The 15,443-nt window shown below is 46.0% G+C and overlaps 1 protein-coding gene across 4 annotated transcripts in view; it reads left to right on the forward strand.

Annotated features, from left to right (window-relative positions):
* GNAS (GNAS complex locus) overlaps window positions 1–15,443 on the forward strand; it is a 158,497-nt gene that overhangs the window by 54,253 nt on the left and 88,801 nt on the right. The window contains exons 1-2 of one of the 4 annotated variants that reach the window (XM_055721950.1): window positions 4,697–5,896; window positions 9,800–9,872. In XM_055721950.1, coding sequence (XP_055577925.1) covers window positions 5,758–5,896; window positions 9,800–9,872 — 212 coding nt within the window. In that variant the 5' untranslated portion in view covers window positions 4,697–5,757. Of the gene's footprint in view, window positions 1–4,696; window positions 5,897–6,851; window positions 6,981–7,243; window positions 9,307–9,799; window positions 9,873–15,443 lie in introns of those variants that run through there. The other 3 variants (XM_055721952.1, XM_055721951.1, XM_055721949.1) reach the window with 3 other exon arrangements.

Below are 15,443 nucleotides of genomic sequence, written 5' to 3' on the forward strand. Positions count from 1 at the left end.
GTTGTTCACTGATCCACTCCTTGACAGCGTACAATGAGAGTATTTTCCTGTTTCGTCTTATTTTTTTCTATACACACGCCTAGCCCTCTCGTGGGTCATCCTGCTATAGAGAGGAATGTTACAAAGTTTACAGTCCGGGTTTTCAAGTGGAAAGAGTCTAAAGTAAATCAGAGGCAAAGGTGTTGCTGTAAGAACCATTTGTTTAGTGTGTTCCCCAGATTAATTGAGCTCCGTATCCTTCCATGGAAAAGACTTGCTGAAAACAGGCTATTTCCTATAAACAGAAACAAAGGAAATTGTACAGTTAGATCACCACTATCGCTTTTACTTTTTGAGCTATAAATTTTGCCTTCTCTGCTGTGTCTCCTCAGCCATGGTAGAAGCTGAAATGCAGGCTATTCCAGGGGCAAGGAAGGCTGACAGCCTCCTCAAAAGCTGCAGTGCCATTTCAATCTGGTTGCTAAGGGATGCTCAAGCGTGATGTCATCTGTATCTTCCCTTCCAAATAAGCACATTGGTTTGGTCACAACTCCACCCCCACAGTTCACAGCCAAAAAGTTGATGAGGTCATGTTCGCTGTGGACAGCGTGAGCCCGTAAGGAACTGTACAACTGTCCCATCTGAAAATTAATGAACTGTTTATTTTTCCTGGAGGCTGGGGCATCCAAAGTGCTCGGTACCTTCAACTTACTAACAAACATGAATTGTTTGCAATAGGAAATAAGGGTGTTTGTCACCTGGAGGGTTTGGAAGGCATCTGTGGTGTAAGATGGACATCCTGATCTGGGTCTCATAATCACCTGTAAAAACGAAGAGTAGCTCAAACGAATTCAGAGCCTAACTGATGGATCGAGAGTGAAACTGATGCAACAACGGAATTGTAAGCAGAAAGGTTTATCCGCTCAGAAATAGAAAAGAATGGAATGACAGGGAGTATGTGTCTCAGAAGCATTTTTTCAACAGGCTGAAAATCTACTCTGTTCAGAAAATTTTAACTCCAAAACCAGCTCTTGCAGCTAAACTGTCCAGCCAACATTTGTGAATTTTACAACAGTATTTCCTTGTCTCTGACCCACAGAAGTGTGAGTATCCTCATGTACAGTAAGGGAGACTACCCTAAAGGAAATACGTTAAAATATATGCAATAGTCTGACAAATATAAAGCAAATATATTAAAATAGGAAAAAGACAGTATTTTTCTTGACATCCTTTTGAGAGCTTATACCGACAGGTATTGTATGTAAATCTTCAAAGGACAGAAGTTTATGTGTGTAGGGTAGGGGAAGCTTTAAGGGACATGTACTTTTCAACAAGTTCTTTCTTACTTGTATGGTTATTGATGGTCTACTTCTACTTTATATCTAAACCTTTTTAACCATTTGTAAGTCAAGCTAATATAGCTGTCCTAGCTGGGAAGAGTAAAGTCCGCATAAATTATGCACTTCAGTGGGCCTACTCAACTGAATAGAGAACATGTTTATTTACAGGATCAGGCTATTATTACAAATCTTGCCTCAGTCTCAGGCACCAAACAATAGGTTTTGGGGCAAAAGCTGTGGAGGGAAGATGGAGAAAAGAATTGCAATGAAATTCCTCTTTCAAAAAAAATTAAGGAAATTAAGACATCTGATGACTTTCATCAGCATGTAATAGGAGTTAGGCCAGTGGGACTAAAAAGCCATTAACTAGTTATCAAGTGGAGTGAAATGGATTTTAGATACATGAAACTTAACTATTACACCCCCCCCCCCAAATATTCCATTGAAATATTCTTCACTTTGAATTATCCTGCTGCCTCTCCCCTTCTGAGATCTTTTCTGGCTTGAGAAGTGAAACAGCAGAAGGATGTTTCACACTGCCAGTCCGCTGTTCTTTTTGAGAAATCCATAAGCTAAGGTGCGTGTTGGTGTCTCAGTCTTTGCATTTACTTTAAACTGGAAAAAAATGCAACAGAATCTGAAGCTGTTGGCTGTTATATTCAGTCACAGAAGGAATATCAATTAATTTGAATTTAATGTGTACGTGTTCAATGCTTACAATCTTCTATGTGCAAGCTCTTACCTCCCAGTAGTTTAAATAATGCAGGATTGAGTCAATAGATGTGAGTCTTCTAATGTCTTTTCCAGCCACTTCCACATTCATGTTACCTTGCATTTTTGGAAAATATTTCTGCTTAACATGCAGCAGTGTACTTTAACACCCTCTTTTGAGTATTTTCAAGCCTCAAACAGACTTTTATCGCAGAGGTGCAATACCCATACACATAGTTATTTCACCATTGCATTTATTTGTTCCTAAGACTTCAGGTTCTTCAGAAGAGCCCTTTCAATTGTACGGTAAGTCAGGGGTCAGGTTGTGTCTGTGCTTCCCTCCTGATGGCAGGAGTCTTGTGAAACGGGAGTTCGTGGATTTTTACAAGATGAAAGCTAATGCAACTGGTCCCAATAAGAAACACCATTTACTCTCAAAGACACAGCAGCAGCATTATGTTATTTAAACAAATAAAAAAGAATGAGAACAGCTAATGTGTTCGTATGCTCGCTATTCAAATGGTGCTTTCCTCATCAGGACAGCACTGGAAAAAAATCACGGCAATTCAGTGGGTTTGTACAGTTGGTGTGTTATGTTGTGTCCTGGCCCATTTCAGAAAGAGAAAAAAAGTCCATAATTGATGATAGGTTTAACAATTTGGGAGTTTGCTTTTCGTTTTCTGTAGCTTTTGACACTTTCACACTTTAATCGCACTTGTCATACTAGTAGCTAATTCTTAATTCTGCCCTCAGTAATGGAGTTTTGGGAACAAGCTGAGCGTGTTTTCTCTTTCCAGCTGCCTCGTGCTTTGTTCAGCCTAAAGCAACAGAGGCACAGGGCATATACCCCAGGAGGGCAGTAATCCCTGTGCCCCAGCCGGTGGCTGATGGCTGTTATTAACCTTGCAGAGCCCATCCCGGTTTGCGTTCGGGGCAGGGATTGGTGTGCGCTGCTGGACAACAGCATTTATGCAGCAAGGACTCCCTTGTTGGTGGATGCTTTGGCATATTTACCGCTCCCCTTTGCCCATGCTAACGCCGCTCACTGTTCACCAACATTTTAGCCTTTGGTATATCTCCAGCAATAATTTTTATCTCGTTTGTGTATTACTTTGTGTTTGGAGCCTGAGGTAGGCTCCCTTCTGCCTCCCTGGGATCCAGAGAGAAGCAAAGCCAGGAGGCCGTGGCAGATTTTCCCTGCTGTGAGAGGTGGCAGATACTGGCATTTCTGCATTCTCTTCATGCCTGTGACCATAAAAAAGCTATGAGATTTTATAATTTTCAGTCTGAATTCTGCTTTATTGAGTCCTTTATGCCTTGTAAACACCACAGTTAAAAATATATTTGGGTAATGTATATTACAATATAAATCATTGGAAACAATACAAATAAATAAAAGACCTGTAAAAGATAAAAGGAATTATTACGATCTTTGCTTCAGATGAATCTGGCTATTGCTGAGCAAAGTCTCTCTAATACTTTTAAAAACTGCCTTGGCCTAAAACAGCACCTGGAGAAGTCCGTAAGGGTCTCTCCTCTGACTCCAGATCTCCTAGGCTCTGTGCACGCTGAAGTCGTGGCATTGAAAAATAGACTGAAAGTGCCAGTAACTCCTCAAAGACCAAGGTTTAGTAGTGGTGCCTCCCATTTCTAATGGGGTCCACCCCTCTTCCAGCGTGGGCAGCTTGAACAGATATATCTGGTCACACAAACTGTGACCTTCTCGTTGTTTGCTCTATTCACGTATTTTCTATAGGTGGTCCTAAACATAGTAACGGGATGACGTAAGAAGGTGTGCTTGGGATAGTGTTGTAGATAATTCAGTTTTGCAAATGAGGATAAATAATTTATGTATAGTAAAGGACATTTCACTAGGGGATAGAGAAGCAGCTGTGTATTTTAGGGGACCATGTTTGGCAAAGAGCAAAGCACCAACCTCCGTTTTCCAGCCGTAGCTGATAAGCTTGTGGAATTTATATAATGAGCTTTCAAAAAAATATTTGGGAAAACAAAATGGAGCTAGGCAGCTGGTAAAACCATACGTAGAACCAACTGCACATACCAGGCAGGCTTTGCCTGGGCCCCCCCTAAGGTGGCAGCGGGGCTCCCTGCGTGCGGTCCCACCGCAGCCCCCCGGCCCCCGTAGCCCCCCGCGCAGCACCCAGAACACCCGCACTTCTGCTCAGAAATAGCAGGAAAATTAATTCCTGCTCATCAGCGTCTGCGGGATCGTTGGTCACTGGGCGGACAGTCAGCGATCATCAGTTGGGAAAACGTGTACGTATAGACACAGGTATTTAGTAATTATTTTCCAGCTGTAGCATAAAGTGCCCCGGCACACGACTCGGTTAAAATTTATTCAGGATTCTATTAACCCCCCGCCTGCGGGTATTTTCTCGGCCGCTTTCACCCCGACACAAGCCCTCCCTACACAGCGCTCGCCCCCCAGGGCGGCTGCGGGCCCCCCGCGGCCGGTGAGCCCCGCTGCCCCCGGGCTGACTGCGCGGCTTGGCAGGGTCCGGCTCGGCTCGGCTCGGCACGGCACGGCCCGGGCGGGCGGCAGCGGCGGGGCCGGTTCGAAGAGGGCGCCGGCGGCGGCGCGGGGTGACGCGGGCCGTCATGTGAGCGGCCCCGCTCCCAGCGTTCAGTGTGGGCCCGCTTGCCCCACCCCGCCGCTCTGCCGCCTCGGTGCAGCTCAATAGGGGGAAGGAAAAAAAAAAAAAAGAAAAAAAAAAAAAAAAGAAATGCGGGAGAGAGCAGGAAAAATAAGACGGGGAAAAATCCTCCCGTGAGGGACAGGTTTTGCTTGGGGAGGAGAGACCAAACGGACTTGTTTGTTTGTTTTTTTCTCCCCCCCCCCCTCCCCGGAGAAGCCGAGAGGATTCAGCCGCCTGGAAACCTAATGTGAAAAAGCAGCAGCAAGGAGAGGAGGGGGAAAAAAAAAAAAAAAGAAAAGAAAAAAAAAAGGGGGGGGGCGGCTTGGATTGAACCCCCCGCCCCGGTGAGGGAGGAAGGAGCCGCGGCGGCCGGAGGGCGAGGAGCTGCGGCGCCCGGCGAGGGACGGGGACCCGACCTCCGCCGAGAGCCGGGGCTGCCGTCACCCCGCCGCGCTGCTGCCCGCCGGCGCGGGGAGAGGCGAGGAAGAGACGTTTCCCGATCCTCCCCGCCGAGGATTTGGGGAGGTTTCCGCGCCTGGAGCCCGTGCCTTTGGATCTAACGAGGATTTTTTTTTTTTTTTTTTTTGGGGGGGGGGTGGCACTGAAGCTGGATTTGCTCCTGTGCGTGCGGCGCGGGGGGGGGCATTTCTGTTCCCTCTAGAGGAGCCGGCGGCCCGGCCGGGGGCGCGGAGATCCCCGCGGATCGCTCCGCATCCGCCACCCCCCCGGGAAAGGTGCGCTGAGGGGATCGGCGCGGGGCTGAGCGGGGGGGCGGGGGAGGAGAAGCAGCTGCAGCTGCCGGGGAGGAGGCCCGGCGGAGCAGCAGCAAAGTCATCGCTATCGGCCCCCCCTTGGCTGGCTCCGCGCTCGGCTCTCTCCATGTCTCTGGCTCTGGGCAGCGGCCGCCACAGCAGCGAGTAGGGGGGGAGGAGGAGGAGGAGGAGGAAGAAGAAGGGAGCCCGGGAGAGTGCCTCCCTCCCTGCCTCCCTCCCTCCCTCCCTCCCTCCCCCCGGCAGCCCCGGCCGCCTCCCGTCCCCTCGCCCCGCGTCCCCTGCCTCCCCCTCCCCAAGATGGGCTGTTTAGGGAACAGCAAGACGGAGGATCAGCGCAACGAGGAGAAGGCGCAGCGGGAGGCCAACAAGAAGATCGAGAAGCAGCTGCAGAAGGACAAGCAGGTCTATAGGGCCACGCACCGGCTCCTCCTGCTGGGTAAGGGGGCCGCGGGCAGCGCGGCGCCGGGGCAGCGGGCCGGGGGCCGGCGGCCGTCCCCTCCCCGCCGGGGGGAGGGCGGCGGGGCCGCGCACCGGCCCCCTGCCCGGGCACGGGGAGGCCCGAGGGAGAGGTGGGGCCCGGGGGGAGCGGAGCCGCAGGGCCCACGCGTTCCGCGGGGCCGGGGAGCGGCGGGGAGGGGGGGGGGGGCGGCCGGCGAGCCCGCTCCAGCCGGGGCGGCGGGGACCCGCTGGCGCCCGGGGCGGCGGGCCCGGGGGCGCTGAGGGGAGCGGTGCGGTGCGGAGCAGCCTGCCGGGCTCCTCGGCCTGCCGCCGGCGGCGGCGAGCTCTCGGGCACCACCCGGGGCGCCGCGGGGGGGGGGGGGGGGGGGGGGGCCGGGGGCAGGCCCCGCAGGTACGGAGCTGCGGCTCGGGGCCGCTCTCCGCCCGCGGAGGGCAGCGCCCCGCCGCCGGGGCAGAGCGGGGAGGCAGGCCGGGGCGGGGAGCGGGCCTCGGGGCCGGGCGTGAGGAGGTGGCCGGGGATGCCGGGCCGGGCGCCGGCCAGGGGCGCGGGAGCGTCGGGCCCGAGGGGGAACCTGGGAGCTGAGCAGGGCAGGGCGCTGACAGGGGCGGCGGGCCTGCCCCGCGCGTGCGGGGCGGCGGCGGGGGGAGGCCGGTCACCGCGGCCTGGCGGGAGTCGGGCGGGGGCGGCGGCGGGGGCTCGGCCGGCCCGAGGCGGTCCCCGCGGCGGGGGCTGAGGCAGGGTTGCCGAGGGACGTGCGGGCAGAGCGGGGAGAGGAGGAAGAGGAAGGGAGGAAGTCGGGGAATCGCTCGGGGGAAGCGGAGGGAGGATGTCGGTCCCGGAGGGAAGCGCGGCGGCCGGCGCTGGGAACGAGGGAGCTCCGTGCCTGCGGCGGGGGGAGCGCGGCGGGCACGGCCTCGTCCCCCGGCGGGTTGGGCAGACGGGCCGCCGCCCCGGGGCCAGGGTGCCGCGCCTGCGGCGGGACGGCAGCCCTGCGCTGGGCTTCAGGTAGCGTTCCGGCGGCTGCTTCAGGTGACCTGCGTCTGCCGCCTTTTCTCAGGAGGTACATTTAGAAACATCGGTTACGGCTTCGAGGAAGGGGAAGGGTCCGAAAATCGTGGTCGGAAAGAACGAGAGAACATTGGTGGGACTCGTTATTTGGAAGTATTTTGAAGTAGCGCTGTGCAGCCAGCTGCCGGCGGGAGCTGTGGGGTGTCGGTGGCGGCGCGGCGCTGCGCAGGGGCTGCGGCGCGGGCGGAGGGTAGGCCAGGCCTCGGCGGCCGCTCGGCTCAGGCGGGGGGGGGCCGGGGCCGGGGGGTGCTGAAGCTTGTGCGTTTGGAAGCGTGCTCTTACCCGTAAAACCTTTCAAATAGTAATTTGAAGAAAGACGCTTAGCGTAAATGGAGAGTGGCAGGGACTACAGCAGCACCTGCAGCACTGAGGAGCCTGCCAGGGCTCCGACAGGAATCTTTGTAACAGGATAATTTGGGCTTCAGCTCGTGGGGTATGTCTTGGGAGTTGCAGTTTTCAGGCTGAACGTTATATAGATACGTAGAAACCATTTGTCATGTCAGCAGGTGGGTTACTTTTGTAAGAGACAGAATTTCAGAAAACGGAAGTGTGATGGACTTGCCTGGGGTTTCTTTCTGGTTTCTTTCGTTTTGGTGGCTGAAAAATAGCCTAGATACTTGTAAACAAAAAATTGCCAGTGTTTAGCGATGGTTGTAAGGTCATCTGTGTGTGTGTGTGTTTTAAAGCGATAGTTCAGCTGTTGCAGTTTTTAACGGTAACTGTCATGAATTGCGGGCAGTCTGTAACACAAACTCACTGGTAAAAAATAAAAAACTTCACATCCCTAATATTATGTTACGTTTACTTTATAAGATACATGAAATAAAACCCCAAGTACTGTGAAAGTATTCACAATATTTTCACATCGTATTCAAATAACAGCAAAGAAGAGCAGATAAACATTCTCATGGGTTTATACCGCTCTTTGTAGGCCCCGTGGCTGTACACATACTTGCCCCTTCTGCCACACTGAAATTAATGGAACTCTCCTTGATGGTGCCATTAAACGTATGCATAATTGTTAGTAAGAATAGGGCCTTAATGAGTACTAATTCATTTTGGTTCACTGGTGGTGTATCTGATCCAGAGAACCCAGGTATGTCCATACCAAACTATATGTGTTTATAGCAAACACAACTGTCTGTTCCCATGCTTGGCCTAGGTGAAGCGAAGATTTTTGGCTCCCAATGCTTAGAAACATAAGTTGTGATTTGTAGTTAGAGCTGAAATTTTGTTATTCATTATTCTGAATGGAAATATGACTACAGTGTGTACTGCTATTCTTGAATAATTCTGAGTTGTGAAGAGGACCCAGTGTCTATCTTAACTGGAGATTTGTGCTTGGTTAGTTTTGCCACCTGTCTTTATTGCATCGTGCAGTATGCCAGAGCAGACAAGAGTGTGTATGTTATAAAATAGTAGTTTAGGGGAGAAATGGTGCTTGCATAAAGAGTTGTAGATGAAACTGCTCTCTAAATGCTTACAAGACATCAGTGAGCAGGGAGAGGAAAGCGGAGTAAGACTCTGGTATTAAGGTGACAAAACATGCAAGCAGGTTTTACAAAGAGAAGAGCAGGACTGTTAGAAATACATGAGGGAGAAGGAAAGGAAGGCGGAAAGCAGACGGGAATGCATTTGTCGGAAAATGAACTTTGAAATATAACTGCTAAAATACAGTTTTGAACATGAGGCTCAAAATGGAGGCTTGTGCTGTCAGTGTGTGCTAGCAGAGGCCTGAGTTCCTATAAATACAAACTGTACCTCTGTGCCCATTCTGCCACAGATAGGCGTTTTCTGTCATTGAGGCATAGGCTAATGAAAGGAATAAATGAGTAGCCAGGAGGTGTGAAGGGGAATCTTTCTAAATTTTGCCAGGTTATGATACTACTCTTGCAAAAATGTTCGCTTTATATAGAAAGCTACCGATCTGGCAGCGAGGAGCAGCTCGATTGAACGCTGCTGTTCAAGTCTTTTTAGTGTGCATGGAGAAATGGGTACTATAGGCAGATGGGTTGCCCTGTGCACTGGCATCTGTGCAGCACAGCAGAAATAACATACATCTACTTACGGAAACTGGAGTAAAGTGGAGTGGGTTTTTAGTACTGCAGGTATATCGGAGGAAGAGGAATCAGAAGAGAGCTGTGGGGGGCTGTTTGGAGCATGCAGCCACAAACGGTGGTCTTTGCGTCTCGCTGAATATATGATTGATTTGGAACATGTAGAGAGGGTGGGAGGTTGCTTACAAGACACAAATTAGAGAAGGAGGTTTCTGTAGCTTTGTAGGTGGAGGCTTAAAGGGATGCCTTCCTTTTTCAGATGTGAGTATCCACATATTTTATTTCTTGTGATTTAAGTTACAGTCTTTTGACTGGGTGATGATGACTGCGGCCAAACTTAAAAATATTTTAAAGATCTAACAGAAATGCTTCAGTTTAGTATGGACTTCATTCAGTCTCTTTCCATCAGATAGTAGTGACAAGGCAAGCAGATTTTGACGTTCCCTGTCTTGTTCTCTGTAAAATGTTGAAGTTGTCCTTTTTCCTTCTGAACCCTGCAATCTGCTTTTAACGTTGACGCTGGAAAAATGGACAGTGAAACCGTTCAAGATTCAGATCTGACACATGACTTGAGCTGGGCATTTATTTTTAGCAACAAGTGAAGTTTCCAGTGGCAATTATTTCTTTTTCTTTCACTTTTCACTCTTGCACCAAGAATACTAACTTTCTCGATTTTACCCTGGAAAAAAAAAATCTAGTGTATCCTTTAATCACTCATGCTTCCTTCTGAAATTAATTTACTTTCATTTTCTAGGTGCTGGTGAATCCGGTAAAAGCACAATAGTCAAACAGATGAGGATCTTGCACGTGAATGGATTTAATGCTGAGTAAGTGCATTTGCTTTTTCACTTTACAACCTACCTTATGTCTCTGTGCACACGGTAGTCATTGCTCTTGTTTTGTATCTTGGTGTATTTTCTTCTTGCTACTGTTTCATGGTCTCTAGAATTTGGATGTATATTTTTAGATGAGATTAACAGACATTAACTTGAACTCATGCACCAATAATAAGAGAAAGCTAACGGTATAAAACTATGTGTGTCAAGGTATAGCTGATTTGATTACGACTTAAGTTCTGTGGGTTTGTTGTGTTCTGTTTTTTTTTTAAACTGCAGTGTCTTTCACAACATGGCTGACACTGATTTACCTCTGCTATAGTACATTGATTCATACTGCTGTAAACATACCTCCTGTTCATGTACAAAATGAATGCAGTTTTCTTTATTTAGAGCAAGTAAGGCTTTTGTTTCTGTCTCCTCACAAAATGAGACTGTACTATGAATTTTGGCGATAATGGGTCAGATTTTCTTCTCTCTTCTGTTGTGTTTCCTTGTCCAGATGTTTGTGTTAAATTATGTTTCTAAAAGCTTTTCTTGTTTACACTTAAAATCTGTTCAGTTATTTGATAGTTGTGAGGAGGGGAGTGGCATTAGGATAGGGAAAATGGAAATCTTTGTGGGTTTTTTTTTTTTTTTGGTCTGAGAAAAATTTGTGTTTGCTAACTTTTCATCTAACCTTGCTGAGGAGTAGGGAGAGATTCTTCTGCATGTTAGTTTATGCTTGCAAACATTTTGGGTATACCAAAAAATACTAAATTAATTCCAGTTGAATTAAGGTGTTGGAATTTCAGAGCTTATTTTCTGTGTTTCATTTTTTTAGATTATATTACTGGTTTTGTCTGTCTTGTTGTCAAACATAATACGGTATCCTCTAGCTTCTAGTAGTATCATCTATTTTGTGAATCCTGCCTTTTTAGGAAGATTAAGCTTTCACTAGTCTTTCAGTAGTTAATTCTTCAGTAAGAATGTCTGAGCTAAAAGTTTAGCCAAGGAGCCTGGACAATACTTCTTCCTAATCCCCAAATGCTAGTTCAGGATAAGGTACACAGTCTTTTGGAAGAAAGTTCAGACTGATTCATAATAAATTACATTCTATGCTACATGTTCTTAGTTCCTCTTTATAAGGAATATTTTCTTGATCCAAGGCAACTCTTTTTCATAAGTGCCCAGTCCCCTGCATCCTGTTACTGCTGAGTTGTCTCTTATTTTGGCTGCTCTTGTTACTAAAGACCTAGTAAAAGGCTTCTGTGACTTAAAAAGATTTGCATGAGTAGACTTTGAGGTAGCAGCTCTCAATATTAGGTGTTAAGTAAAAAGTTCATTAATGAAAGTAGAAGTCAGGCATCCCTGGCACCTTTAAAAGTATTGATCCATTTAACCAGCACTGTTCTTCTAAGTTTTCTAAGCATACAGATGTTTTTTAAGAGATGCTGCTGCTGCTGTATAATAAGTGGTGTATTACATGGGTAGATAACCTTCTCAGCTCTGCAAGCTGCCTACCCAAATTTGTGCGAGGAGTCCAGAGACCTATTATGCAAAGTCTGCAGAGCTGGGGAGGGACTAGGGCATGCTCTGGGATTTGCAACAGTATTGTGTTCCTTGAGTATCTCACTTCTGTGTTGCAGGCTGGGGCTGAGCTGAGTGTGCACCTGGATTCCAGGGCAACATGGCAAATTTGGCCTCAGGAGCTTCTGTGGGCTTCTGTCTTCTTGTAGCAAAGGATTTGGATTACCTAGCAGCCCTATGCCAGCGCAGCCCTGCTGCCGCTCACATAGCATACCCCAGTGTGGGAGCCACATGTGAATTGGGGGGGAGCTGCATGTAGCTCAGGAGCCATCGGTTGTCCACCTTATGGCATGTTGTCTTGCAGTCAGGCCTTTGTGCTTGTCCTTTTGTGGGTAGAATGTATTGGAACATTCAGATGCATAAAAATCAAATTAAAAAGTGGTGTATATAAAATGTACAAGAAGTAAGTTATAATGAATCTGGTTTTAGGTTTTTGTTGCCAAAAGTGATCAGTAGATCGTAACATACACTTTACAGGGGAGAGAAGGCTATTTATCAGTGTTCTGAAATTCTTGCAAGTTACACATTAGTCCTTAAGTAACTTGTATTTTCAAAGTAACTGCTCCCTATGTTTTCCTGCTTTCCCTGCTATCGTTTTTGCCTGATTCATTCCCTTTCTGCCCTACTTACCTTGTGGAAAAATGATGTGGAAATCAGCTAATGGGAGGGGGAAGCACAGAGGTTTTTTTGGAAGGGGAGGAAAAGCAAAGCATTGCTTCTCTTAATGTTATCAATCGTTCTAGAACATAAATAATGCAAACACCACCACAGTTGATGTGATAAATAACAGCAGAGAAAATGGTAGCATGCTGGAGATGAAGAGACTTTTTTTAATGTTAGTGTCCATGTACATGACTGTAGTTTTGAATTATTTCTGCTGGTGGGACTTAGTCATGTGGCTTGAAGGAAATCCAGTTTAAAGTCCTGTCAAAAACTTGTTTGCCCTTGTTTTAGTTGCCTTGTGATAATTGATGTTTGAAGCAGAAAGAGGATACCTGTTATGAAAGATGTCTAATGTGCTGTGAACAAGGGAAACAAAAGTTTTTATTTAGTGTAACTCAAATGCTCTAAGTTCTTAATTTCTGCTGACGAAGCAGGATATCCAGTGCTAAATACACTAGCTTCCTTAATGAGTGTGAGGATATTTTAGTTTTTTTGGTTTTAGGATTCTGCCCCTAAATAGATGAAGGAGCAGTCGTCACGTGCATTTAGGTGAACTGTTGTAGCATTTAAGAAGGTGAAATCTATGTAGTTCTACAAAACTGGAAGAATTTCCTCTGGGACTCCAATCCTTGATCGCCTTAGCTAATTAATTATTTGAGGAACTGTATGGAATCAAGTGTTCCAGGTAATTAATGTGCTTAATAGTTAACAGTGCTAAGGTGAATTTGAAGGTGGTTAAAGTACTAGCTAAGTTAACTACAGTACAGACTGTTTAAAAGTTTTCAATGTTCCTTTTATAATCTTTAGTTCACTAGAGACAGAAACATTTTTGTTGCTCTTGTGAAGGTTGCAGGGGGGAAGTGACAGCGCTGTGGCATTGGTAAGCAAAGTAGTATACTGGAGAAGCAAGGCATGGTCTACAGCACAGGCTTTTCTGGATGGAGATTTTCGGAAGGGCTTAGCCCACTTCCAGCTTTTGCAGCATGCCTTCAGTTGGCTGTGCTATCAACTGATGTCTTCCTAGAGCAATTACATAAAAAATGCAGTGTGGCTTCCCCACGGTATTCTTCCAGTGTTCCCTGTCTTTAACATGGAAGAGCTACCTTTTAAGCGTAACAAAGACACTATATTACCCAAATTCTCTACTTCTTGCATTACTGCCAACAACAAGAGCCCCTTGTGATGTAGAAAGGGTTTAAATTTGGCTTGCAATAGCAGGAAGCCTGTGACTTCCCTTCCTTTCCTTCCCTCGCTCCACAACATTTCAACTGTCTTTTCAGGAGGCTATTTTGGAGAAGCAGGTTTCTTCTGTTGCATGCTGCATTTTGTGAGCGTCCACTGGTAAGGTGGAGCTAAACCCACTTCTTTTTGACTGTGCAGAAGTTCAGATGCCAATCTTGATGAAACAGAAAGGACTAAAAATGGGAAAAGGAAGACAGGAGTAATGAATATAGTTGGAAGAATTAATGTAAATGCATAGTTCAGGTTCAAGAGGAAAAAAACCGCCAACCCTCTTTTCTGTGTTACCTTAACGCTGGCGTTCATTGCTTCTACGATGATGGCCTTTCACTGACTTTTTTTTTTTTTTAAGTCATCTTTCTCCTCTATGATCACTGTGGGTTTGGCTGACAGACTCTAAGGAGAGGGTCATTGTTTTGCACGATTTTAGAAAGTGGGAAATTGGCAAGGGCGATAGACAATTTTGAAGTGTCATGGGAAAAACCGGGACAAGCAGAAATATTTAGCTAGAAATAAATTGTTGAAATGTGACTTACAAAATCCACTACAAAGATTGACAAATAAGGGGAATGTGCCTTTGTGATTAGTATGTTTAGATAATATTTATGATTCAGGAAGTCTTGAGGATATAGGGAATTTCAGGTAACGCTTCTCAGTTTCCCAAATGATGTTGTGTAATGATACTGTTTCTTTAACTAGTATGTTGAAGTGTTGAATAGGAGTTTGTATATTTATCAGATTTGCTTAACAATGATGGCAGAAGCAGAACTGAATAGCTTTGTTTTCAAGACACTGAATGACAAATATATTTGCATTTCTCTTGTACTTTTGAAAATTATTTTCTTAGGAAAGCTAAGTCACCCTCTTAAAGGTTTGGAACCTTTTTCTCACCTAGATTTAGTAGTTTGTGAGGAAGGAAAAGTAGTCACTGATGCTTTCTAAACTTTATTTGTACATCTTGTCCACCAAAAGTTGAACTGCAGTACCACCGTTATTTCACATAAACCAGTAAATGGTGGTACCTAGTCACATTGGTCAGTGTCAGTCTCTTTTGTCACTGAAGTGACTTCTGCTTCAGTAACTTTACTCTTCTGCTCTCTGACACTGTGTTTTGTTTTTTAACTTTGGTCTTTCTTGTGTGGGATTTTATGGAAGGGAAGTTAATGTTACGAGTGAGGAAAAAGTATAATATTTATAACTAAGTCTTTTAAAACAATGAATTCCCTTGTAATGGCTCATATTAGTTTGTATACACAAACGTTACTGCTCTGTTTTTACAGTTCCTTTATATTTGCGTACCAGTACCATGTTTTTAGAATGGTCACATCGGTTCCTTGCCAAGAAAGAAACCAACTTTATTGTATTTTACTGTGGTGGCAACAAAACTAATTTTTTCCTGGTGTTTGAGTAACATTGAAAATTGGAGGAGGGGGGCCCTGGTGTGTGTGATTTCCCTCCCACACACTTTCTTTCTTTGCACCACGGTGTGTATTGGGAGGCTTTTTCAGATTTGAGGTAGAGAGCATTAATTTGGTTTCTCAGCTCCTGTTCCAGGACACAGGTGAAGTGTTACTGTGCTGGAAAATTTGTGTGTACATGTGTGTTGAAGACTATGAAAAGTTTCATTCCAACTGAACAACTAGTTATGGGTTTTGGTCAAAATTTGTACTGCAGAACATAAAGTGAAGGTGTGGGTGGAGAGGGGAGCAGGATATGTATTTCAGTCAGTTCTTAGGACAGGACCTAAAGTAGACATAGTTGTGTAATTAAGTTTTGTCAAAAGACAAGAATATACCAACAGCAAATAAGTACTATGATTAAGAACTGAATACTGCATATAGCTTGTAAAAGTTTATGCAAAATGTTTATGCAAGTTAGATATAACTTACGTCAACTTGAAAGAAATGTGAGGTAATACCGGGTGATATTAAACAACATAAGCAAACAAGAAATTACTTAATTGTTAGGATGTTTAATGTTGTATTTATGTGCTTGAGATTATCTTTTTTTTTGAAATACTTCTGTTTCTACAAAGGGGAAAATTCCATTTTGTGAAAAAATAAACCTGAACTCAGTGAAGCAGCATTAATG

Source organism: Falco cherrug, chromosome 10 (assembly GCF_023634085.1).
Source record: "Falco cherrug isolate bFalChe1 chromosome 10, bFalChe1.pri, whole genome shotgun sequence".
NCBI lineage: Eukaryota > Metazoa > Chordata > Aves > Falconiformes > Falconidae > Falco > Falco cherrug.